Source organism: Melanotaenia boesemani, chromosome 20, assembly GCF_017639745.1.
Source record: "Melanotaenia boesemani isolate fMelBoe1 chromosome 20, fMelBoe1.pri, whole genome shotgun sequence".
Classification (NCBI taxonomy): Eukaryota; Metazoa; Chordata; class Actinopteri; order Atheriniformes; family Melanotaeniidae; genus Melanotaenia; species Melanotaenia boesemani.
In genome coordinates, this window is record NC_055701.1 from 11,391,067 (window position 1) to 11,417,614 (window position 26,548).

The 26,548-nt window shown below is 40.1% G+C and overlaps 2 protein-coding genes across 2 annotated transcripts in view; one reads left to right on the top strand and one right to left on the bottom strand.

Moving 5' to 3' along the window:
- Window positions 1-5,897: 5,897 nt before the first annotated feature.
- On the top strand, window positions 5,898-13,461 carry LOC121631561 (thrombospondin-1-like). The gene is made up of 22 exons (XM_041972569.1): window positions 5,898-6,054; window positions 6,146-6,230; window positions 6,505-7,064; window positions 7,167-7,245; window positions 7,342-7,431; window positions 7,519-7,628; window positions 7,955-8,074; window positions 8,509-8,605; window positions 8,697-8,870; window positions 8,953-9,129; window positions 9,213-9,386; window positions 9,475-9,755; window positions 9,836-10,054; window positions 10,160-10,267; window positions 10,676-10,835; window positions 10,931-11,049; window positions 11,459-11,693; window positions 11,800-12,027; window positions 12,112-12,383; window positions 12,476-12,573; window positions 12,660-12,799; window positions 12,889-13,461. Exons 2-22 carry the CDS (start codon window positions 6,167-6,169, stop codon window positions 12,894-12,896), a joined length of 3,513 nt encoding a protein of 1,170 aa, XP_041828503.1. The 5' UTR covers window positions 5,898-6,054; window positions 6,146-6,166; the 3' UTR covers window positions 12,897-13,461.
- Window positions 13,462-16,099: 2,638 nt separating this feature from the next.
- Window positions 16,100-26,548, bottom strand: part of fsip1 (fibrous sheath interacting protein 1) — a 29,345-nt gene continuing 18,896 nt past the window's right edge. The window contains exons 9-10 of the mRNA XM_041972214.1: window positions 25,264-25,416; window positions 16,100-16,357 (exon numbers count right to left, since the gene is read on the bottom strand). Coding sequence (XP_041828148.1) covers window positions 16,262-16,357; window positions 25,264-25,416 — 249 coding nt within the window. The 3' untranslated portion in view covers window positions 16,100-16,261. The remainder of the gene's footprint in view (window positions 16,358-25,263; window positions 25,417-26,548) is intronic.

Genomic DNA, 26,548 nt, shown 5'->3' on the forward strand with positions numbered 1-26,548 from the left:
TGGCCTCACCTGGCTGCCATCATGGAGGTTGTCTTACTAGAAGTTTAATATCCTTCAGGGTCGACATGCCAAGAATATACTTCCTGAAATTGGTGTGAAGAGCCAAGAAAAGCATGACAATCTGAAGTAGAAATGTGTGTGTGTGTGTGGGAGGATGAAATAATGCTGTTAACTTTAGTTTGTTCTGTAAAGCCCAATGTGCAAATATCATCAATGAGATTTATAAAAAGGAAGCTGTCCTGTCATTTCCTACTTAGGATCTGTGGGAGCTCTGGGCTCAGATGGTGCTCTGTTTAAAAGGTTAGCCTTGCTTACATTGAAAACAAGTCCTCAGAAAACTTTTAATTTTATATGACCTGAACAAAACTGTGCTGAGCTTGAGTGGTCAAAGCAATGACTTATAACTTTATTTTAATTTGTTTTTGAAGTCACCTCCCAGTTTGAAAAGGATGTCCGCACCACGGTCCCCAAGATTTCTAAATTTCTAAAAATCAGCTAGCAACAAAACTAATCATTTGCAGGACAAATGTCACCAATCCTGCCATACAAGAACAGTGTCTCACTTTCCATTCTGGTCATTTTTTAATGATGGTGTTGTTGAGTAACCACTGTATACACCCTTAACAGATGTAAATGTTAATTTAGTCTGATGATACTCTTATAAAATCAGGATTTTATTTAAGCAAAGCAGCAGCATGACAATGTTTTAGAGGAATTCTGCTGTATTAACATCAGTAGATTACACCTCAAAGAGTGAAAGAAAAGCAAACGGATGTAAAGGCCTGGCAAAGGCAGACTGCAAAGATCATGATAAGGTAACGAGGAATGAATGGAGGACCAAAAAAATCATGATTATATATCAATTAGCAAAATAAATAATATTAAGATATATATGTTTAGATGTGGATTCATTTGTTTGTTTGCTGTACTGTAATAAAACGGCCATTTCTGACCTAATTGGAAGGACTGGTCACCTGACTCTCTCCTGGCTCACAGCAACAGCTACCTCATCAGCATATAGAAAAGAAATACATAAATGTAGATCAGTCAATGAGAAAACACATAAATATACTAATTAACGAATAAATACACATATACATAAACTCATTTTTAAATAAACCTACATACTGCTTATGAGAAACCTACCTCATGTTGTGGCAAACAGCACTGGCAACTTGATGTAAACGGTTGCAAATGAAAGTTAAAAGCTAGCAAATTAATTTATTCCACTAAAGAACAAGAAATCTTTAGTGGAGAAAAAAGAAGATTGAAAGATATTATTTAGGTGAAACATGGTCCTAAATGAATGTCTTATCTCTGTGTCTGCTGAAAAGATAAAATACCTAATGCTTTAATAAATAAATAAATAAATAAAAGGTTATACAAGCTTATTTCATCACTTCTCTCTTCCCCAATTGTCCACAGTCTAATCATGCTATAATAACAATGACTGTTTGTGAATCAAATTTAGACTCTTTTTGACATCAGGACTTTTTTCAGCCATTCAAAATCAAGTAGTCTATGTAGCCTAGTACTTGTCATAAATGTTTGATTTGCTTTCCAAAACAGTTTTATCCACTTGTGTGGCCATCAGATTCTCCAGCTAGATGAACATCTTACAAACCAAACACTCTCCCATTCTTCTTTGAAAAGGCCTTTAACGTTCCTGGGTATGGTTCTTACAGCTGAGTGGCGTGTGGTCTGTCTGTCAGATCATTAGTCAAAGGTGCATTTACCAGCCGAAAAGTCACACACACCAGCGAGCATTTACCGCCATCCGTCACTGAACCTAAAGGGCTCTATGCCTGAACAACAGGCATGCAAAGAAGACCACGGCTGGCTTGGTGTCTGTCCGTAAACAGTAAAAGATACGTTTTCAGAGCGCCCGTCCAACATAATCAGACTGTGACATCACTTGCCGGAATTGACAGACTCGCTGCAACCAGTTCATCATTTTTCCTCCATGAGTACACAGATGGGTTGGCTTAATGTTGGCGCCAAAGAAAAAGATCAAATCCCTTTGGTTCTTAGTAGGAGTAATGTCTGAAATTCAATTCATTTCTGAAGATGCCACCAAAAGTCTTTTTCAGAATAGTATATAAGAATAAAAATGAGAAATACTGTTACAGACTTCATTTTACCACAGGCAACAGGTTCATATGTTGCAGAAAATTGTTTTTGCCAAACTATGCAAGCTCCAAAGCCACTGGTAATATCCCAATTTCCCTCTTTTATTCAGTGGTGGCCAAGCATGGATTATATGTTCAGTGATTTACAATTTTCTGGCATGTGATTAAGACAAAACAGCTGAAAGATTTTGGGAAAAATACTTCTGTATTAACTGGCAACTCGCAGCACTTTTTTTTTTCTTTTTCATACCTGATATTTTCCACTCCATGATTTCTTCAGAACTGCATCCTGCTTCTTTATTAGATAAGATTATTTGTTACATAACCAGCTGAATGCAAAGTTCAGTTCACTCTTGACCAGAAAAGGTTTACGGTCAGCGATCACTTCAACAGGAAGCAGATTTTCTAACTTTATTAGTGGCACTTTTTGTTCTCCATGTTTGACTAATTGGCATATGAATCTCTTAGTCACACTTTCCACGTTCATTGTCCAGCCTTTATCTCTTTAAAACATTTCTTACACAATCTTGCAGTCCTGGGCATGTTTTGTGACAATAAAGTGGAGAATGATGCGTTCTAGCGAAGCCTTATTGCCAAATAAAAAGCTGTTAATACATGCTGGAGTTTAACTCACACCAAAAAAAAGATATAAAATAAAGCTGCAGGGGATGTTACAATGGAAGCTGTCCAGGTTAAAGGTGATTGACATTTGTTGACACAGTGCATGCCTTTAACTTTCAATCCAGCTGAATGATAACTGCAGTTTGCTGCGTCATACGTATCAGGATACCAAACTTATAAGCTGTACATCATCAGATGTTCGGCATGCTGTAAACACATTACTAACACAACTGTTAAGATGGAAAATCTCCACTCTGAGCTCTGGCTTATTAAAACTGAAGCAGACAAACAAATGAGTCAGAATTTTATTAGACAAGAAAAAACTCAAAATAAGGATTCAGGCTTCATGCAAGATATAATCCTGAGTAAAAGACAGAATCAAACTTGCAGTCATCTCCACGCTAATGCGAATTAATTATTACATGCTTTTCAGTTTCTTTCATCTATCTGATTACAGTCCCAGTTACTAGCACAAAACGTTTTCCCCACAAATTGATGCTGCCATCAGCCCGTATGACTGCAAGGATGCCATTTGTTTCATCTGTTCAGAGAATTTACTTTCACACATTTTGAGTAATCCAGGTGCACACATGTGGTGTACTATCAAGAAAATGTGTGAAAACATCCAGCCTGCTCCAAATATAACTCATTGTGTTTAAGGATCTTGAATATTTGCCTGTTTTAAGTGCTGAGCAGAGTTTTTATAATGATTTAATTCCCACCATTTGTACTTGTGTGTTTAGCTTTTGTTTGTGCACAGTGTAAAATCAGTGCTCAAGCTTTTTCTCCTCAAATCAAGAGGGGATAAGATCTATTGTTTATTGTAACTCAAGAGTATGTAGAAAAATCAAATATTTACATCTGCGACCTCATCATGTTGGAGATGGTCCAGAGAGTTGTTAATATTTTGGGAAAAGCACTACAATGTATGTGTTTCTCTCTGGAAGTACTAAGTCATGTCACAGCTCAGCCAGGGGAGCTACTCATGCTAACTATATTTTAAACAAACCACATTGTCTCCAGTGGTTTTGTCTGCTTCAGTAAAGACAGATGATGACACAGACCATTGCTTTAATATGATGCTTAAATCATGAAGTCTTTCTGGTCTTTGCATAATTTGAACCCTTCAAAATGTAAGAACATTACAGATTCATTTACATATGTAATAAACCAGTTATTTTAACATAGTTTAGGGCATAAAGTAGCTTCTCCAGAAAGGTTAGAAAAAGCAGTCAAAACAAGGTAGTTTTTATCTGGACACCCATACAGAAAAGACCAGACATCTTGTGATTAAGCACAACAGAACTCCCACCCACTGACACTGTTCCTAAGCTTTCCCAGTTGGAATAAAACCCAGGGAAACACACTCAGGGTAAACACTTGCTATCTATGGGCTGTTTCCGTTTTGGCTCTGTGGAGTGGGTATTCATTAGTACTTGGCAAGTCTACTCCCCTCCAACACAGTCTCATCCCACACTGTGAGCTCACGAGCACACCCACAGGGATGTGTACAGTCACACCTACGTATGATATCTCCAAAATTCTTTTCCATGAAACTATCCCACCTTGATCCCATTTCACAACCCTGAAGCCATTTTCCACTTGGATAAGAGTCTGACCTGTGAAGCTTCGCTGCTGCCTTATCACTTCCTGTAGCTCTATGTTTCACCAAGGTGAGTAGTACATGCTGTAAATCCTATATGTCACAGGAACACCAGCGGTCATAAAACGCAAGCGTTTCTGCAAATGCTGGCTGAAAAACAGGGATCCACATGTTGTGTCTCATTACAATCAGCCTATTTTTAGACAGATGGCCCCTCTGTTTCTGAACGCAAGTCAGCCCAGCATGCAGGCGCCTCTGTGTTTCCTCATCTTTGCAGAAGACTTTCATCCCAGTCACACACTCACTCTCTTTCCCCATTTTTCTTCTGCATCCATAAGTCTGCATGCTGGTGTGATTCAAACAGGATTTTCACTAGGAAGAAAAAAAAAACGAATGTATTTCTGGGTAGGAGTAAACTGAAAAGTCTCTGTCAAGAAGTCTGTCTTCACTCTGAGTTGAGAAAGCAGATGCAGAGAAAAGAGGCCAAAGGTTAAATGCTCAGCCACAAACTTTAACCTTTGGCAGAACGGGGATGTCATGATTTCTAAGAAATATGGGCAAAAGTGAAAAGAATTTCATTCTTTTTTGGAAATACATTGATCAATACTGATTCGATTGCTCATAACTAGTGGTTACATACAAATTACACACGTCACCTACAAAACATGGCATGATTATGAGTTTTTCAATGAGGTTCCAAAATTATTAATGAAATATAATATATTATTCCACTGCATTCTTCAAACAGACAAGCTTTCTGGTTACTTTTTCTCTTCATGGAGCAGTGTGTATTTCTAAATGACATGCATTTTTATGTTTGAGATAGATAGATAGATAGATAGATAGATAGATAGATAGATAGATAGATAGATAGATAGATAGATAGATAGATAGATAGATAGATAGATAGATAGATTTTATGTAACAGACACATCATCCATCCATCATTCCCCTCGCTGACCTAGACCAGAACACTATTCTTTACTCAATGAGCCCCCTGGTGGCCAGAAATATTAATGACAAATCATGAAAGAGCAGTAACTGTAAGTATTAATTATGAGGTAGGATGAATAAACACGTAGGATATTAAGTAAAACTAAATGTTGGATTTTATTTTTAAATCTTTTTTTGTTTGTTTGTTTGTTTTGTTTTGGGGGAGTGGGGGTAATGGTTTAACTAAGCCGCATATTCTGGATGACACTAAATCAATAGGATTTTAGGTTATAGATTGAACTAAGATTATATAGTTGAAACTAATGAAATTATAACTTTTATTTGACCGGAAACGTCCAAGTCTTGGTTTCTGTGGGGATGAAATATTTATCCGATGATGGAAATTCTACTCAGGAATGCTTTTTTTTTTTTTTTTTTTTTTTTTCCCCCTCTTGTGCGTCTCGGATATTGCTCTGACTGGCCGTGAGGTAAGAAAACAAGTCCGTCCCTTTCTCCTGCAAACATCCAATTGGTCCAGAGAAGAGCTCAGGAATGTCCTCAAATTATATAAATAGCGCTTAGAACAGAAGCGCAAGTCAGATGAATAAACTGAGGCATTAGAAAAAGGAAGCGCAGAAAAACTTTGTGACCATTCACTGAAAGAACGAAAGATAGAGATACGGGACACATAATCTGTGAAGCAAGGAGTTTTTCTGATTTCTTTAGCTTTTAAAATCTTTTTTTCCTGGATCAGTTTTCATTGAAAAGGTTTGTACACAACTTTCTATTGTATGTCACTTTTCTGATACCGGGTTTTTTATCATGCATGTGTTCAGTAACTGTTCTTTGGTTGCAATAGGGGCTCACTTGAGATTTCGAGATGATGCTGAGTGGCATCTTTTTGCTGCTGATGCTTTGGAGTTGTGAGGGTGCGAGACTGGCAGGTGAGAATGGAAAACAATTATTTAGCCTATAAACTTTAAAAAAAACCTGTTCAAACTTTCTAGTTTATTCTATAAAAAGTTAACTGTTCTTGCAGGGATGTGTTGATTGTAGTTTTCAGATTATTCAGGCCTCACTTAAATACAGTTTGATTATTAAAATTATGCATAAATGTATTTTTTCAGGTAGTGTTTTATAGCGCATGTATGCACTCTGAGAGAAACTGAATTAACGGACACTTTTCTTTTCTCTGGTTTCTTTTTTCTTTGGCCGCAGAGAGTCGCGATGACAACAGTGTGTATGACTTATTTGATCTGGCCCGGGTTAACAAAAGGCACCACGGAGTGAGTCTTGTCAAAGGTGAAGATCCCTATAGTCCAGCTTACAAGGTCCTGAACGCAGACTTGATCCCCGCCGTCCCCGACAGTTCTTTTCGGGACCTCCTGGACTCCATCCAAGCCGAGCGCGGCTTCCTCCTCCTGGTCAACCTGAAGCAGTTCAAGAAAACCAGGGGCAGCTTGTTGACTATTGAGAAGACCGACGGATCCGGACCGGTTTTCGAATTAATTTCCAACGGGAAGGCGAACACCCTGGACATGGTCTACTCCACCGTGAACCAGCAGCAGGTCGTGTCCATCGAGGATGCGGGTTTGGCCACCGGACACTGGAAGAACATCACGCTGTTCGTTCAGGAGGACAGGGCGCAGCTTTTTGTCGGCTGTGAGGAGATCAATGTGGCAGAGATGGATGTGCCAATCCAGACGGTGCTGGCCCGGGAGGTGGCAGACATAGCCAGACTCAGAATTGGAAAGGGAGCTGTGAAGGACAAGTTTATGGTATGAAATGTTTTGGCATAGAAGGGGGTGGGGGGACTGTTTTTTTTTTTTTTTTTTTTTTTTTTTTACATATTAAGTGGTTTGTTCTTTTACTTTTTGAAGGGAGTGCTTCAGAATGTGCACTTTGTATTTGGTACCACCCTGGATGCCATACTGAGAAACAAGGGATGTCAAAGTGGAGGTGAGTCTTCAAAATAATTGATGCAAAATAGAAAGAAAAGAGGTGTCTGATTGTGTAACAAAAATCTGTTAATCTCCCCTCTTCTTCCACCTGCAGCAACCTTAACTGAGGTCATGACCCTAGACAACCCAGTGAATGGCTCCAGCCCTGCTATTAGGACTGATTACACAGGTCACAAAACCAAAGGTGAGACCTTTCCTCCCATTAGAGTTGTGTCTGTATCTCTTTTCCACTTAAAACTGTAAGTTAATTTATTGAACTCTTCCTGAGCAGATCTGCAGTCTGTCTGCGGCTTCTCCTGTGAGGACATCGCCAGCATGTTTAAAGAGCTCAGGGGACTGAATGTCATTGTCAAAAAAGTGCTGAATGATCTTCAAAAAGTGGTAAGTTCAAAGGACCATCAGGGTCACTGACATCCTCTATTCTTCTCTACTTGTCCCTCAATCTGCTTCTAGTTAATGCACTCCTAGCGCATTGCGACTTGTCACTGTAATGGCTGTCCTTCGCCAAGTTCTTAATAAGACCCATGTGAATACACAAATACGTTTGGCCGTCGGTCACATTTGCACTGCTTCACTAGATTTCAGCAATGTCTTAATCGTGGAGCTGGACGGTGATTCCTTTGTATTGGAACTTTGGCAAAGTTAAAGTTTTCCATCCTCTGTCCTGAGCAGCCACCTTCTTACTCTCATGTTCTCTTTTCCTCCAGTCTTCAGATAGCTGGAAAAACCAAATTAACATCCACAGCGGAGTCTGCATCCATAATGGCATTGTGCACAAGGACAAAGATGAGTGGACGGTGGATGGCTGCACCGAGTGCACCTGTCAGGTTAGTGTCATTACACCTACAGGAATGTAACCTTAAAGTGTGCCAGGGCTCAGCTAAGGAAGGACATGGTGCTACTTCCTCGTAACCTGCTGCAGTAAAGTGATAACAGTGTTTACATTAGCACCTTTCTTTATAATCGCCATTCTTCTGTCTGAAAGGCATCAACACTCTGTCTGAAACTATCAACAAAGCAGCATGAGGCTCTTTTACTTCTGGCCTTTTGGTGAAAGCAGTTCATATACTATTTGTTATTAGTTGGGTGTTAGTGGGAAAGTATTAGTGAGGATTACTGCAAGTTTTCTTCCTCCTCAGCAGGTGTTAGTAGGAAACCTTAGAAGAGTGCTACCTTATGAAATACAGCAATTAGGCTTGGACCAGGATTAGCAAAGTTACTCTTATTACACTTATTCTCATTAAACTGTTCCTCTGTCCAGAACTCTGCTACTGTATGTCGTAAAATCTCCTGCCCTCTGATCCCATGCGCCAACGCCACAGTGCCCGAAGGAGAATGCTGTCCCCGCTGTGGAACACGTAAGATTCTTTTTTTAATTTCATAAACCTAGTTTAATTTTTTTTCTTATGAGCTTAATATTCATTCCTAAACTTATCTGTCCCTGTACAGCGAGTGATTATGCAGAAGATGGTTGGTCTGCCTGGTCTGACTGGACCCATTGTTCGGTGACTTGTGGCCGCGGCATCCAGCAGCGCGGACGCTCCTGTGACCGCATTAACAGCAAGTGTGAGGGCACCTCTGTCCAGACCCGTGACTGCTACCCGCAGGAATGTGACAAGCGCTGTAAGTCTTTCAACATGTGCAGCACTGTTCATTTGCTCAGACTGAGATCATCATGAATTAATTGTGCATGTGTTGGTCGCAGTCAAACAGGACGGAGCCTGGAGCCACTGGTCACCCTGGTCTTCATGCTCTGTGACCTGTGGTGAGGGGGTCATGACACAAATCCGCCTCTGCAACTCCCCCACACCCCAGATGGGTGGAAGGGACTGCCAAGGAGATGGACGTCACACCAAAGTCTGCCAGAAGTCACCCTGTCCTGGTGAGTTAGATGTCAGCACCAAAATATGTAACAGCATGCATGCATTCAGACCAGAATAATAAATATTTATTTTTACATTTAAGTCAATGGAGGCTGGGGACCTTGGTCACCATGGGACACCTGCTCTGTTACCTGTGGGGGTGGAGTTCAAAGCCGAAAACGTCTTTGCACTGATCCTGCGCCCAAATATGGTGGAAAGGATTGCATTGGTGATGCTACTATGATTCAAGTTTGTAACAAGCAGGACTGCCCTATTGGTACGTGCCTAAGCTTTGCTAACCATTAAAACACTGCTTTCTATGCAACAGATCATTTTTCTAAAGCACTTATTCTTTCTGTCCTCAGATGGCTGTCTTTCAAACCCATGCTTCCCTGGCACAAAGTGCACCAGTTCCCCTGATGGGTCTTTCACGTGTGGCAAGTGTCCACTTGGTTACAGTGGTGATGGCATGACATGCAAGGACATTGATGAATGCAAAGAGGTTCCAGATGCTTGCCATACTCACAACGGAGTCCATCGTTGTGAGAACACTGAGCCAGGTTACAACTGTCTCCCCTGCCCCGGACGTTTCTCCGGTCCCCAGCCCTTTGGAAGAGGAGTGGAACAGGCTACAGCTAAAAAACAGGTAATTGTTTGCTTCGTTATGGCTTGTACATCAGCAGCTTGCTTTTTTCTTTTTTTATTTAACACTGTAATTTCTTTTAGGTTTGCACTCCCCGTAACCCTTGCCAAGACGGCAGCCACGACTGCCATAAAAATGCAAATTGCATCTACTTGGGCGTCTTCTCAGACTCCATGTTCCGCTGTGAGTGTAAGCCAGGCTATGCTGGGAATGGCCGGATTTGTGGGGAAGACACTGACCTGGACGGATGGCCTAACACTGACCTGCTGTGTGTGGAGAACGCCACTTATCACTGCAAGAAGGTAGCCAGACCCCACATGGAAAGATGCCTTAAAAGCCATTATAATCCATATGCACACCATTATTGTGATAATTGCCTCCTTACAATCTCTTTTGTTCCTTTACAGGATAACTGCCCCAACCTCCCCAACTCTGGCCAGGAAGATTATGACAAAGATGGCTTGGGTGATGAATGTGACCATGATGATGACAATGATGGGATCCCCGATGATAGGGTGAGTAATCGTGGAGTCTTTTTTAGCCTCAAACTGTACTTTCCCCAGACTCCACACATAGCAATCAGCTGTAGCCATCCTTCCTTTGGGCAGTAGGAATGCAAATTGCTTAAGTGTGTGTGTTTTCACCAGAGAACTACAGTAGAGAGTTAGCAGGAAAAATATAATAAAATTTCCACATAAAGCCAAGAATTGAGGATGAGGTGGCTGGTTGCCAATAATTCTCAGTGTGGATTTAGAAAGCTGGGCAAGACAAATGCATGTGTACAATTGCCAGTGGAATATTACATTCCAGCCAAAATAAGAATTCCAAACACATTGGAAAAACAAGAATGTGTTCTATAAATATAACCTCCTTCTGCCATGACCCATTATAGTTCTTTAACTGATATTTCTCTATGAAATTAGGACAACTGCCCAAGAGTGTACAACCCTGCCCAGTATGATGCAGACAGGGATGATGTTGGTGACCGCTGTGACAACTGTGTGTTTGAAGCAAACACTGACCAAACTGACACCGACAACAACGGCGAGGGTGACGCCTGCGCCATCGACATTGACGGTGATGGTGAGTAGCCTCTCCAAATTCCGATCCCAGCTATGTCTTTGTTCATTTGCGGAGGTGTGAGGGCAAATGGAAAAAAAAATGTTTTTGCTCAACAGGCATTCTGAATGAGAACGACAACTGCCCCTACGTTTACAATGTGGACCAGAGAGACACCGACAGGGATGGAGTGGGAGATCATTGCGACAACTGCCCTCTGGAGCACAATCCAGATCAGGTAATGTTAAATTTCACCTTTGCATTACAGCTACCATGATTAGAGCTTAATCTGACATGGAAGACAGAATTTCAACTCTACAAAATGCTTTTGCTTCAATTAAGGTGCAGAATCTGACATATTTATGGCAGGAGAGCAATGCTCTTTTACTTTTCTGCTCTTCTGACCTTGATTAAATCAAATGAGTGATTTGCTGGGGTGCAGGAACACTAGACACTTGTCTAGAGGGACATTGCTTGCATACCTGAAAACAAGGGGCTGCATTTACATCCAGAGTAGTACCTCTCATATTGAGGCTGCTGAAAAAACAGTAGAAGGAGGTATTTGAAATGAGGACAAGTGTCTCACAGTGTGGGGAGCCGGCTTTTGGGAAATCTCATCCTAAAGGAATTTTTCTGTTCCTCCACAGATTGACTCAGACTCAGATCGCGTCGGAGACAAATGTGACAACAACCAGGACATTGACGAGGACGGTCACCAGAACAACATAGACAACTGCCCCTACATCTCCAACGCCAACCAGGTAGACCACGACAAGGATGGCAAAGGTGATGCCTGCGACCATGATGATGACAATGACGGTATCCCTGATGACAAAGACAACTGCCGACTGGCTTTTAACCCTGATCAAGTGGATTCTGATGGTGAGTCCTACAAAACATTTTTGCCATTCCTGCTCTGGATGTCACTTTACAGCCTCTCGTTTTCAGCCTTTTTTTTTAAAACTCCATATCCATATGTTCCTTTCAGGTGATGGGCGTGGTGATGTCTGTAAAGATGATTTTGACCAAGATAATGTCCTGGACATCTATGATGTGTGCCCCGAGAACTTTGCCATTAGTGAAACAGACTTCCGCAGGTTCCAGATGGTTCCTTTGGACCCCAAGGGCACCTCTCAGATTGACCCCAACTGGGTAGTGAGGCATCAGGGCAAGGAGTTGGTGCAAACTGTCAACTGTGACCCTGGCATTGCTGTTGGTAAGCATCATACAGAAAATGTCTTGCTTTAAGTGTGTAGACACAAAGTGGTGCTGATTCTGAGCATCTTTTATTATAAATCAGGTTACGATGAGTTCAGTGCTGTGGACTTCAGTGGGACATTCTTCATCAACACGGACAGAGATGACGACTATGCCGGGTTCGTGTTTGGCTACCAGTCTAGCTCACGCTTCTACACCGTGATGTGGAAACAGATTACACAGACCTACTGGTCCCACACACCCACAAGAGCTCAGGGCTACTCTGGCTTGTCAATCAAAGTAGTCAACTCCACCACGGGACCTGGAGAGCACCTGAGGAACGCCCTCTGGCACACCGGAGACACTCCTGGACAGGTGAGCGCAGATTAGTGGACTCAGTTTGGGACATAGTTGAAGATATGTGTGCCAGTTTTCTCATTTTAACCCTTACAATCCTTCATTTTCAGGTGCGTACTCTGTGGCACGACCCCAAGAACATCGGCTGGAAGGACTTCACCGCCTACAGATGGCATCTGACCCACAGACCCAAGACTGGACTTATTAGGTGAGTCTAAAACCTCATTCAACTTCAAACATGCATACTTGTTATTAAAATGGCATTGAGCTCATGAGATTGTGTTAACTTTCCAGGGTGGTCATGTATGAAGGAAAGAGAATCATGGCTGATTCTGGAAACATCTATGACAAGACATATGCTGGTGGGCGACTAGGCTTGTATGTCTTCTCTCAGGAGATGGTTTACTTCTCAGACCTCAAATATGAATGTAGAGGTAAGCACATATGTCCAAGGTAAACACTTTGAAAATACTTACAGTCACTTCAAACATGATTTGTAACTTCTTTACTTCTTTACTTTCAGATACATAATTACACACCAGAGTCTTCCAGAAGAATGTATCACCCTAAATCTAAATCACAAGACATGGATAGATTTCTTTTTAATATTTTCTTATTGAGAAATGCACATTGGAGGTATGTCGAGCAAGGGAACTAACATGAGGTGAAGTGACCTCTGGAGTTTAAGCCAAATGAAAGTTCAATGATAATTCTGCATCAGACTCAAACTGTGAGTACAGCTTTGCTCAGAAGAAGTAGGCTCTCTCACGTTGACTGCGCTAAACAAGGGCCACATTTTATTGCTTTGCACACCTGAACTGTTGTTCCTCTGTGGATGAGGAAGCAAAGGGAAGATTGTTTTTACTTTTCGTTTTGTATTATTTTTGAGCGTTAACATACATCTGCTGTGGACTCGAAAGATCAATTTTTCAGTATGAAGAAAGCAGTAGGAGAACTTTCTTTGGCTGGGGTAAAAAAATCCCCCGTGAAGGAACTGTTGAGGGACCGTGGACAGTATGAACTGACTGTTACTATCAAAGAGAGTGAATGTCGTTTGTGTGTTCGTGCATATATGCCACCCAACAAGCATAAATATGAAGACAACCAAAGTGAAATTGAGTTCAAATTTCTCTGATGACCAATCACCAGTTGTTACAGACATATGAAGTCTGGTCTGTAGCAGAGACGTAGGGCTGGCCCAAATCATTAGTCTTCTCAGGAAAGAGCGTTAGCAGGAAAGCACAGGGCACCAAAGCAGGCACAAAAACACTGCTTTGGAACAGTAACTATAAGCAAATATTCTCTTAATATCAGGGGACAAAGAGTTAGGGCCAGTCTGTTTCCTTCGATTCTGAGTGTGAGATTTTATTTGTACTTATTATCCACAGAGGCTGTAATTCTAGCTCACCTCTGCATCTTGTCATCATTAAATTTTATCAGCAGTCTATATTTAAATCAGCATTGATTAAATAATCAGTTCTAAGTGAGACAGTAAACTATAAGAGTAGTCTGCTTCTGCACAGTGTTAATGACTGGTGTGTTTGAGGTTGAGTGTTCATTTTTGACAAAGAGGGAAAAAGGAAACTCTTTATGTACAAATATTACCTCATTAAGTATGAATTGGTTGGCTTCATATTTTTAGCAAGACTTTGGTATCATTTATATTCTGTATATAGGATATTTTTGTAGCAGAAGAAGCCCAAACAGGAAAGGATTAAAGAAATGTTTTGCAATATGTATTTCATTTGCTGTTTTAATAAATTATTGTGTTTGTTTATCATGTTTTTTTGTGTAGATATATGCTATTTAAATAATTTATCTAGAAGCATAGCCTCTTATGGAAACGCTTCTATTTGTATAAACTTTTTGCACACTGACATGAGGATGTCTTTGTTTATTTTTCTGTTTGTTTTTTTTGTACGTGCCTTTTTTTAATATAATTATTAGTGAAGCTTTTTCTATAAACATCTGTACAATAGTTTCTACTCAAAGTGCTGTTTATACTCCTATCTGTTAGTTTTTTGTACTGTCAGCTGAACAATAAACTCTCCAGGAAAAATATTCAGAGCTTCTTGGTGTCTTTGTGGGCAGACAGTTAAATAGTTGGAGGCTCTTTCTTCTCTCTCAGACGTCTTTGAACTTCATATCCACTATGATTAAGGTGTTCTCCCTGGAAATAAAAAGGGAGCAGAGCCATGCCGAGTCAGGCGACTGGAATCCATTAGTTGAGTCTAGTGAAGCCTTGGAGAAAGGGAGTATCCTCGGGATTCAACGGCAGAAAAACTCAACATGAAGAAAAACCCACTTAAGTAGCACATCCTTAAGCATCTGATCACACATTGCACAAGCATCTCACCTTCAAATGGCAGCACTCTCATGAGAAGCAGACATAAGGAATTCTGAGATGCAGTGATAAATTCATAAACCTTTGTGGAGGTACACTTTTACTACAGCTGTAGTCTGCTTTGCCCAGCCTGAATGTAGTCTAAAATTCCACATTTTTTATTTATGACTAAACAAATGATTGGTTATCTTCACTGTACAGCCCTCTACCAGTAAATCATCTGAAAACAGAATTCAAACAGCTAATCTACATCTCACACAGAGTCACAAAGAGCTGTTATCTAAAACCCAGACAGTTTGCTGCAGGTCTCTTTACATTTGAGGTGACCTCATTCTTACCACAATGATCTCACTGGGTTTCCATTACCCTATATGAGCAGTAAACAGCATCGTCCATTCTGAGAACACATTGTGGTGGTTATATATATGACATATGTAAAACAGACAAAAATCCAGCACGTAATGATAATATTACAACAGTTTGTACCATGAAGTTCAGTCAGTCTGAAGAATGACTGCACGTGCTCTTTGCAGATCATGCAGATCGTGCAGGACTGGTAGCAGGGCCCCCTATGGGAATTGTCTAGTTCATTTGGTTAATATGTTTTTAGTGAGAAGGAATGTGGGGTCAGAATGTGTGTGTGAGGTGAGGAGTGAGATGAGCACTCCCCCAAAGTGTCCAGTGCCAGGAGAGCAGAAAGGCGAGGCCTCTGGGCAGAGGTCAGCCAGGTGCAGGCCGCGTGAGCAGGAGCAAATTGGAATCATGTCAACAGCTTCCACAAATGTATGAAACAAACCAAAGAGCATCAGTCGCAAAGCCGGTTGTCTTGTGTTGGTGGAATCCACTCATTTGAATTCAAATTAAATTCACACGGGGTTCAGTTTCACAAGATCCAACTAATCCGAGCCACTCTGAACAGATCACCTATAGAGGCAGGAATGACTGGAATGCTAGGAGCTAAACTGGAACTGACTACCACTGTTGTGGAGCACAGATCATCCCTCTGCCATGTTTAATGTCTGACCACATTGTACTAACATGGTACTAACACAAGCACTAACTTTAATACATGACAGTGTTCAGTGTTAACCCCAGAGATCTCCTGCTGTTAGCTTTTTATGTGTCAAGCAAAACATTCTGCGGTCACCTCAACCCCTCATTAGACTTAATGACAGCAATTTTCTGTTCTCATTGATGATACTTCGGTTAATACAAAGGGTGTCCCTGCTGTTCTGTTTACTCATGCTGGGACACAAAGACAAATAAAAGCAATGGGTTCCAATCCAACTGCAAATTAAAAACACCAGTTAGACCAATTGGACTAAAAATTAGAGTTCTCATCAGAAGTTGACTAAATTTTGGGATAATTCTTCCACTAACGCCACTAAAATGGTAATCAGTTTATGCTGCTCTTTCTATGAGAAAATCACTGCATCTTTAAACATATAAAAGTTTTTCTGAGTGAATTCATCGTTATAATCTAGCAAGGATGTTCTGACAGGAAGACTTCAGATGAAGTAGTGAAATACTTTATAGGATCTCATGTGGTGTTTTATTCGTTCTCATGGTTTTGGCTCCAGCTCTCTGTCAGGTCACATTCATCCAGCAGGCTAATTAACTGCTCCTCAGTAAGATCTGGTGACTCATCCTGCAAGAAAACACAAATACATGCATTGTTTCAATAACGTGTATTCTTTTTAACTTTAAGGTTAAAATCACATTTGTGCACATGAAGAAACATATTGCATCTGGCTGTCAGCATGTGAGCCTGCTACCACCCCACAATTTTTTCCCAACTAATTTACTGGAGTTAAAACTAAGATTTTGACAAATCCAGATAATGTGTTGCATTAATTTCTCAGCTCTGCTGATGCTGTCCCTTGAGCTTATAGCTGGAAGCGCTCCGGGGAAAAAAAAAACACTTGCAGTTGGATGTAAGTATTGTTTTTTTACAGATAAGTCAGACTCCTCACATGCCGTCTGTGTGGGACTGCATGTGAGTTCAAGGATGAAAGCCAACTTTCTTAAACTTGGCTATTAGGAAAAGTTAAGGGAATTTTTCTTTAAAAAAAAGAAAGAAAGAAAGAAAGAAAGAAAGAAAGAAAGAAAGAAAGAAAGAAAGAAAGAAAGAAAGAAAGGGGATGGGAAAGATGTTTTGTGTAAATCTATAATTCCTTGGCAGTGAGGATGAGCTGAGGCTGTGTGAGCCCACACAGGCAGTGGCCATCTCTGGGTGTGAGACACAACAATGCAACAATCATTTGTTTCGATAGTATTAGCATATTACCTTTCATAACACGGGATTTATGCATGGACCAAGCGCAGAAGAGGAAATCTCTCAGTGTGAATAGCCATCACTGCCATCATTCTCTCAGCATGTGCGTTTGTGTCTCTAGCTGCCATCCCACACTGAACAGAATGTCCCTGGCCCTACAATAACACTGTCTTGACCCGGTTCTTCTGTCTCCAAACTTGATCCAAGTCTTGTAGTAATAACTGAATTTTTTTACCTTTTGTGGTTGACTGGAGAAGCTATAAAAACAACACTGACATTTTCACCTTATAAAGGTAACATAATGTTGGCAAACATGTTATAGCTGCAGACTGATTACAATATTCCTGATTAATTCAACAGCCTCAAAGTAAGGAAAGAACCTGTGTCAAAACTAGTTCTTCAGGAAAATACAGCAGACAGCGTAACCAGTCACAGGCGCTCTGTCCTGACAAAATATTGTAGCTGTTTTCACCTCCTTCCCACACCCTGCTGAGTAACTCAAGGCAAACATCACTCATTTAGATCCATCTGGTCGACCAACAATGACCACTTACAGGTGTTTCCAAGAAGTCTGCTGAGGGAGTGACGAGGCTTGCCTTGAAGGATTTCGGTACACAACTCCATCCATTTCATTCTTTCCTACTGGACGCAGCTGACAAACTCGGAGAATAATAGAATTCTCTTAGAATGATAAATGTAATGTACAGTTTTATGAGCATAAGCGACTCACAACTGCAGCTTCAGAAGTCAAGCATAAAAAAAAGACATCACAGGTCTATTACAGGCGTGTCACTGTTTTCAGATCACATGAATTGGACAATAAAAAGTAATCTGCTGGCTGTAGTACTAAAGGGAAGAAATACCTTTCATAAATACCATCCGTCTCGAAGATGGGAGTGAGTCAGATTTTCCAAAAGAGAGGATAGAAAAAGAAAGTGTTGAAATGCTACAACTCTATAAGAGTAGTTGAGTAGTAGTTGTTGAGGTGCCCTCAACAATGGGCAGACCAATGGTGGCTGTGGTGACTAATATGTGGTCTTTTGTCTGAATAAATGTTACATAGCCAATTAAGAGTTAGGAATCTCAGTTCTTCTTGGGTAATTGCTACTGGTGTCCAGTAGCCAAGCTAATTTTAGTGAAAGGCAGAGAAAAACTGCTACTATAACAGAAAGGCTGTCCAAAGAAAATACATAATCGTTGATAAAAGTACTTCCACAGAGTATCCCCCCTTCCACCGAGTTGTCAGAGAGGCAGGAACAATGATGTTAAGCTGAACTCCAAGCTTGTAAACAGAGTTGTTCCAAAAGGAAGCGGATGAAAGACGCAGAGAAGATAAATGTTTTGTTTTTAAGCAGTCTTACACAATGCAAGAAAAGAGGTTAATGCAAGAATGTGCATTTTATAGACCAGACAGGTCGACAGGAAGAGCAGCTGCGCAGGCTGTTTCTGCTCCTGTTACCAAGCCATAGTGTACGCCCTCTGGTATAAACATGTGGAACAAACCAGAGATGAAGAATCTAAAGATTCATTGAGCATTAACTGTTATTTGTCAGTAAAGTCTGGGTCTCCTGTCAGCTGCTTGTCAGTCCAACACACTTTTAAACACACAGACACATCACTAAAAGCCCCTCAAAATGACCAACTCATCATTAAAAACAGATAGTCTTATTGGTCTTTAACATGTCACATGGATGTTACTGGCAAGGTTCAGATATGTCATATTGTTACATTCTAACCACCTCATCTAAGGAAAACTTCTGTCTCTGTCATGTTTGGCAACTCTTAACATTGTTTTCAGTCTGGCTCCCTGAGCTGTCATTTGTCCTCTTAGTGTCTTTAAGTAGCCCCAACATTATATCCATTTCAGTGTGGTGTTGCCCTCCAGACAGGGGATTTCAAACAATGACAACATGGGTGGACTTCAGACCTTTCGTTACAGGGTTCTCAGTCACTCTTCAGTATCAGTTTCCACCAGGGAAGGAACCTTACAAAGACTGGGCTGTTCAGCCCTCCGGTTATCTACCATATTGTGGACCACCACCTCTGCACAGCTCCTGAACACACACATGATGCAGGACCGGTTTAACGTAAGCGGGGGCTGCTCAACTTTCAAGGCCTCCGACTTCAGTCACATACCTGAGCTTTATGAGCTACAGACCCAGAGGCCAGCTAATACAAGGAGGAATTTTATTCATTACACTCCCATTCAGATAACTTATGAGGAAAGCCTGCAACACTGTCTACTGTGATATACCTTTGACTACACTGTGATTTCATGTCATATTAGTGCCAGATAATGTAGATAATTGTAGGTATAGCACAACTTATAGACTGATTAAAGTCAGTTTGTTGTAGTGTTTACTCACAATATCTTTTCTTTGTCCCTGAAAACAGAGAACTTGAGTACATTTCAGGGTCTCCATGCAGTTGATTTACACAGACTTTGGAATGTTCTTTTTTGTTTATCTAAGGATATTTTTTATTTCTTAAAAACACTCAGCAATTACAAGCCTTTATCTTCCTCAATAAATAGTCATATGCATCATTCACTCCCCTGCCTAGGTAGTGTCAGATCAGCACAGAGCTAATAACCTGTATATTTAAGGTGGGCAAAGAATTTTACTGAAGCCTCAATATGTTTATTTAGGCATCGCTATCTTGGAATTTTGCAGTTAAACGTGACAATAAAGTGATAAGAAACAATAATACACACATTTGATTCTTAATACAATTAACTGAGGTGAAACATGAAAAAGCTGCTGTAGCTGAAAAGACAAGATATTGATAGAATCCAAAAGCACATTATTGGCATTAACTTGCTTTCACATCCAGCCTCTAGTGGCCTTTCAGGAAACTGCATTCTTGGTACTTCATTGTTGGGTTGTTGTTTAGCCTGCATGGGTAATGTCTTTTATTCATCATAGTCATCCTAACACTCCCTGCATGGTAGTTTTAAAAGAAAAAAAAGAAAAAGCATTAGAAGCGAGAGCTGTGAGTTTGGAAAGTTCACTGTCAATCATGTTGTTTCTCTGCATCTGTGTGAAATGATTATGCTGAAAGACGCCTCTGGGTTTTCTTGACACAAATAACTGAATTTTAGAGTTCTAGTCCTACACTTGCTTGGAGTACTGTTGCTTGTTTTGCCTTCAAATTGAACTTTGAGCTTGTGATTATGACACTGGAAGCTGTGTGTGAAAAATGTTTGGTATTTTAGTGGTAAGTGGTGCTAAACTGGATCAGCTCTGCTGTTTAGCCCAACCTGCTCGAACATTAACATTAACATAGTCAGAGCAGAGCAAGCCTCACTTAAGAAAACACATCACGGCTCATGGGCTCAGAGCTTTTTGGAGGTTTCTACTCCAAAGGTAAGTTCACAGGTAGTCTTGTAAATAATTAAGTATGACCATCTAATGGTACTTGATTTCATATATTATAATTTTAACGTTGCATACTAAATCATAGGTTAGTGAGGTCACAGAAGGTTTAATCTCTTCCTGAGCTTGTTAACTTAAAAGATATTCACCCAAATGCAAAATGCAGAAGGATTGGCTGCCTAAAATGAAAAAAAATCTTTGGACACAAACATGCTGAGACATGCTCCAGTTATTAAATCCTGACAGAAGCGCTCAAATGTCAGCCAAATAGCAGCAAAGGTAAAAGGTGGGTGTCTATCTAGAGGCTTGAAGCTTAGATGCTTTTTCCACAAATATCCAAAAGTTCAAGAATAACTGAAAGGGAGTACAAGGAAAATAATGAAGAAGAAAACTCGCTCACCTATTGATTAATGCCGGACAATTTCTGTTTCCACCACAACACAGCAAAACATGGAACTACATCAAATCCTAGTTGTCTTTGGTTGACCATATTTCTACTAGAACTTCAGCCGTGTTCTTCCAAGTCTGACCACGTGTCATTTCTCCCAGCTATAATCCTACATGCCCACATTTTTTAGTTGTGTTTACCAACAATGCCCCTGCATTGTAGTTCAGTTCTGTATTTGGTTCGCTTAAAACAGACCATGACCTACATTTGTAGGTGGACCATATTCACCTCTCCCAAACCAAACCAACAGAAGGTCCAACATTTTTCAGAATTCCCTGCCCAACTGAACCGAGTCCCCCAGACTATGTTGGTGTAAATGCACCCTAAAAGAGCCAAGAGATTTCATAATATCAATTAAGGTACTGTTGCAAAGATCAATACATGTCAAAAAGTAATTATAGCTTCCAGTTCACTTGTGGTATTTTCACAAACATTTCTCTGTAGAAATAAATGGGAGAACCTCTGATTTGATGCCAGATCACAAAAGAATCAGAGTCTATTGTTGATAAATATATATATATATATATTTATTTATCTATATATATTTATATATGTATATATTTCTTCATTTTCATATATTGCAGGAGCTCATATGTAGGCAAACCCAAGCAGACGGGATGACAAGCTGGTGGCAAACAGCCAGTGAAATGGACTGAATGAAACAGAGAAGGTGATGAAAGCTGCTGAAAGAAAGATCACTTTTTTAAAATAGCTTCTCTTTTTTGATGGATCTGACCTCAATTCAATGAAAAACAAGGTTCAAAAACAGCCGAGTTGGCAGAATGATGAAGTACAACTGTGCTTTAACAATGAACCTGACAGGTTTGTGCCAGCTGTGGCCCGCCACAGCGGCTGGGTTTTCACCTTTGCCGTGAGAGGACTGCAGATGTCTATGCATGTAATATGCTCCTCTGCTATCAACACTTTGAAGCTGAATTCTGTTTGTATGCTGCTGGGTTACATTGTAATGAGGAATACTGTTGTGAATAATGTAAAAGGAAGTATGACAGATTGTTTTGATCTGATTAGAACAAGACTGCCCTGCTGGAGTTATCCTGCCTTTCAGTGGAAGCAAAGATTGTTCTTCCCTTTGCAGTTGATGTAGGAATGCAGCCAAATGAAGTTGAAGGAAAACCAGAATCACTTCAGCTGTCTAGTGTGGTAAATTTTGCCATGGTTCAAAATAGCCCTGTTGAACTTGTCTTATCTCTTCTATGGAATGTTTATTTAACTCCCCATCATTAACACAAAAGAAAGGCAGTTACACTAATAACAACTTTTTAGCATCGCTGCTCAGGCGAGTTAAGAGAACAATGAAAATCAAAGGTGAAAGTCGAGATCAGTATTTTGGTTCAGAGGTAAATTTCACTGGGAAAGGGATTGTTTTAATTAAAAGCTGGGTAAAGTAGGGGTGATGCACAAAAGTCTTACATGTAGATCCAAGCTCAAAACTCAGGAGAAACTCAGGAGAAAAGAATTTATAATCGCCGGAAGATGTGGGTACTAACCATTAGAGTTTATACCAGTAAGAAGAGCAGCTGATTCAGCTCTTGCTACCACTCTGTAACAGTGATGTATGCATGAAAGGACCGTATCTTTCAGTTCTAAATATTCTAAATATTCTCAAGGCTGGCATACATTACAGGATTCTTCAAACCCTAACAGATTTAGAGACCACACACTTGATAATAACAAAAGAAAGATCACACAAGAGCTTTCTTTTCTGATCTTATAGTGTGTGGTGTGTACTACGGAGCACAGCACACACTAACCGATACTTCGACAAAGTATCAGGTTCTTCACGCTCAGTATCCCAAATCTCAGGTAGTCAAACATGACTTCAGTGTAAACAAACATGGCAGATGAACAGCAAGAAGCAATGGCGGTTTTTTTCTGCATCTTGCTTTCCGATAAAACACACAAAAAAAGTTTGTTTGGTTATTGATTTGATTAGTGTGATTAAAGCAATGGAGATGGAGGGAATGTGGGCTGTATAAATTACAGTGCGAGTTGGAGGTGAGTAAAAATTGACACAAGTCAGGGCGGTGCGCTATTAGTAACGCTACCGCAATCATTGGAAAGTACCAGTGATTAGAAAAACATTTTGATTGGCTTTTGTTCCGTTACACATGACATTACACACTGTGCATGCTCGGCTCCCCACACACACTACAGGATTTTTAGTCACAAACATTAAACATGTTCATTATTTACGATCTCTCCTTCCGAGATGTTCCAAGTGGATTGAACTAGACTAAATACCTTTTAACATGCCCCACACCACAGGGAGATCAGACACAATGTTGTTTGCATACACCAGACAATCGGGCCTTTGCTGGCTTTAATCGTAAAGGGGAGATCGGGACAAAAAATCATCCCAAATATCCGGTAGCGTGTACCTGCCTTTAGCAGGTCCTAAAATGAGGTAAATACTGTATATAATAATATATAATATGTAATATATATGACATATTAAGGCCCATTTATGCTCCATTTATGTGCGTAAATAAGTACGTCCATTTAAAACGCCACTACTCATACTTTTATGTGTCCCTTACGTTGTCATGTTATTGGGCAATACATCCCATAGAGGGCAGTGCAGAGCTCAGAGTATCCCTCCTAGTTCTAACTTAAGTTTCAGACCATAACAAACATGGTGACAGAGGAGAACACGATCAAGTTCATTCTCAGAGAGGGACATCAAAGGAGGAAACGCATTTGATGGCGATGGTCTGTGTAGCCATTAAATACATTGCTGCTACATCTACTTCTTCTTTGTTCCTTTTGTGGGTCGTACATAGCTATACTGTACAACATTAATCCCACGGTTTCCAGTGGTACTACTCTGTTTACTCCATTGGGGAACAGATCCACAAGGGCCCTGAAAACGGACGAAATTGCACATGTAAATGACGCTGAGAATGAATGAAATGCTCCAAATCTATCTTTTGCGTAAAGCATAAATGTAAAAAAACGCTATCAAAATTTACTGACATTTTTGTTTCATTCATTCATATATATATTTGGAGTTAAATTTTAACAGTTAAGGTCCAGATGATTTGTTTCTTTTAATGTCCTGACACATGAAATCTTAGAACAAAAAATGGGTGTATACTTTCTTTTTCGCAAGCCTGTAAGTGTAAGTCACTCACACTCTTATTATTCCAACAGGGAACTATATTCACAATTCTTGCATAACAGGTAAACTTTTCAGGTGTAAAAACTCTGTGAGAGAGTGTGAGTTATGGATGTTATACAAATCAAATTTATGAGCATACTGCAGCTGTGTGAGACTGGTTAAGAATGTCCTCCCAGACAAATTCTGTGCCAATAAATCTTTTCAAACCACAAAACAAGCCTGCTGGCACTAAGAATATACACTGTGAGTATGCTATTCATGCTGGATTCAGTCATTAAGTGACAACATGCAACGCGCAATAACTTGCAACTAAATGTAAAGAGTGCATTGCAGCAACAGTAGCTAAGAGACTGGTGGGTTTGATGTTTTGTGATCACCATGAAAGAGCAGTTTCCTGAAATGGAGTGACTTAATTAGCAAAAAATACCATTTCTTTCTCCTTAATTAAACCAGGGATAGGTCCTGGTGTGCATGGCGTGCTGCCTTTTGATCTTGTGTGGCTTCCATTTATATTTTTTATTGCCTCACTTGTGAGTGAAAGACTAACTTTAATGTTTAAATTAGGCATATATATGTTATGTAGTAATTTATCAGTGTGAGAGACACAATAAAATGAAATCATTGCTCCAAAGAGAGAAGCATCGTGGCAAGATGAACAGCTAGATTGTTATGCAACACCAGAAGGTGTTCCTCAACGACAAAATCAAACCACCAAATTTATCTTTACTGCTTTGCTTTCCTTGCACACAAAATTTCAAGTCATAAATGTCAGAGAAGCAGAAATCAGGTGTAGTATTCACCTTTGTTCTTAGAATATTCTTCTTTTGTGCCTTTAGCTACAGTGTTTGGAGAAGCTTTTCTCTGGTTGTAACTCTGCAGAAGCTCCTAAAACCAGACAGTGCTCAAAGGTTTCTAGGGAACATTGTGGACAGACGACCATGAATCTCGGCAAAGAATGCTAAAAAGCAATGAAACACAGTGAGGGAAATAAACCTATCAGGAGAGAACACGACCATGTTGTAAACTGTGAAGTCAGCATGTTAGTGTGGCTACGCGAGAAGCAAGATGGGAAGAAAGTAGAAACAAAATGGGTCTGCAGAGACAAGAATATTGCATGTGATTTCATCGTTCCCCCTATGAGAAGGACTGAGAAGGAGCCGAGTGCTTGTACTAATTTGTCACACACGTGTCTACAGACACTGAGGAGTGTTACAACACAGACATTGTTCAGATGTACTGGTGTGAATATGAGCATGTGTTTTATTATGTGTGTGTGTGTGTGTGTGTGTGTAAATTAACATAGCTGCTTTGAACTTACAGTCATCTTCTGGCTGTGGCCCAGGCTCTCCAGCTGCTGTTGGATCTCTTGGAGCCGCGTCTCCTGCTCTCGCCTCTCCTTTATATCCTGCAGGACCTTCTCTCCTGGCTGCCGGACACCATCACACTTCCAGCCAACCTTGGAGCCAAGGCCCTGAAACACAACAGACATGATTGGTTCTCACAGGGAAGAAACACCTCATCTCACATGGGTGCACTTCCAGAGCAGCACTCAGCTTATGGTGGGCACTTGGAAAGCTTTGAATAGGAATATAACCATATAACAGTTCAACACAATTAATTCATGTAAAGTTTTCCATTTCTCTAAGACTCCTAAAGATGCTGTGGTCAATATAATCCAGCAGTTTATACCTACCTTTGACAGAGAAGTCAGAGCAGAACCAGGAATTCCTTATAAAAACTAAGAAAACTCAGCTAAAGTCCAAATGGGGTGCAACATAAATCATACATTTATGGCATTGAAAGAGAGAACAACAAACTGCATCCAAAGCAAACTTTAAAAATGGGTCAGGAGAAAAAGGAGAGTTACAAACTAAGGAAAATCAAGCGGCTGATAAATGAAAGCATTCTTTGTTGATCTTTTTAGTGGAGATTGAGTGTGAGTGCTGTAGGCAAAGAAGCTTGTTTTCAGCTTCAGTCATCCAATGGCTAAAAAAAGTCACACTGTAAAAATAAATCTGTAATATAACAGTTTTCATCCTGTATATTTAAATATGGGGAAATACAAATAAGATTACAGAAACAGACTGCAATTTCACACGTCTAATCTAAAATAATATGAAACACCTGTAACTGTGAAGATACATACAATTTTTCCATTTTTCTATAAGAAATAGAATTTAATTTAACATAAAAAAGACTAATGCATTTTCAAATTTAGAATATCAATAATGTCATTTTAAAATAAAATAGTTAAACTACTAAAATTAATTTATACTGTTCATTCTCTGTTATTTTCTTTTATTAATTTGTTTATGGTGTTGATTTATGTAATAATAAATTTAAGAGTGTGTATGTACATATAGTGTAGGGCTATAAGCTAAAGAGGTGAACTTAGCAAGGCCTTGGACTGGCAATGAAGATGAACCACTGTGGGCCCTTGACCAAAGCCCTCAACCCCCCACAGCTACCCGGGCACTCTGAGTGCAAACTAGAGATGGGTTAAGTAAACGTATTGCTAACGTATCACTTTATTACATTTCATACTAACTAAACATAAAAATCTACTATAAAATTACATAACATCAATTAATAATAGCGTACTT

Coding starts and splice junctions, on each gene's coding strand:
- LOC121631561 (XM_041972569.1), top strand. CDS start 6,167: ATGATGCTGAGTGGCATCTTTTTGCTGCTGATGCTTTGGAGTTGTGAG. Junction 7,246..7,341: donor CAAGGGATGTCAAAGTGGAG/GTGAGTCTTCAA, acceptor TTCCACCTGCAG/CAACCTTAACTGAGGTCATG. Junction 10,836..10,930: donor CATCGACATTGACGGTGATG/GTGAGTAGCCTC, acceptor TTTGCTCAACAG/GCATTCTGAATGAGAACGAC.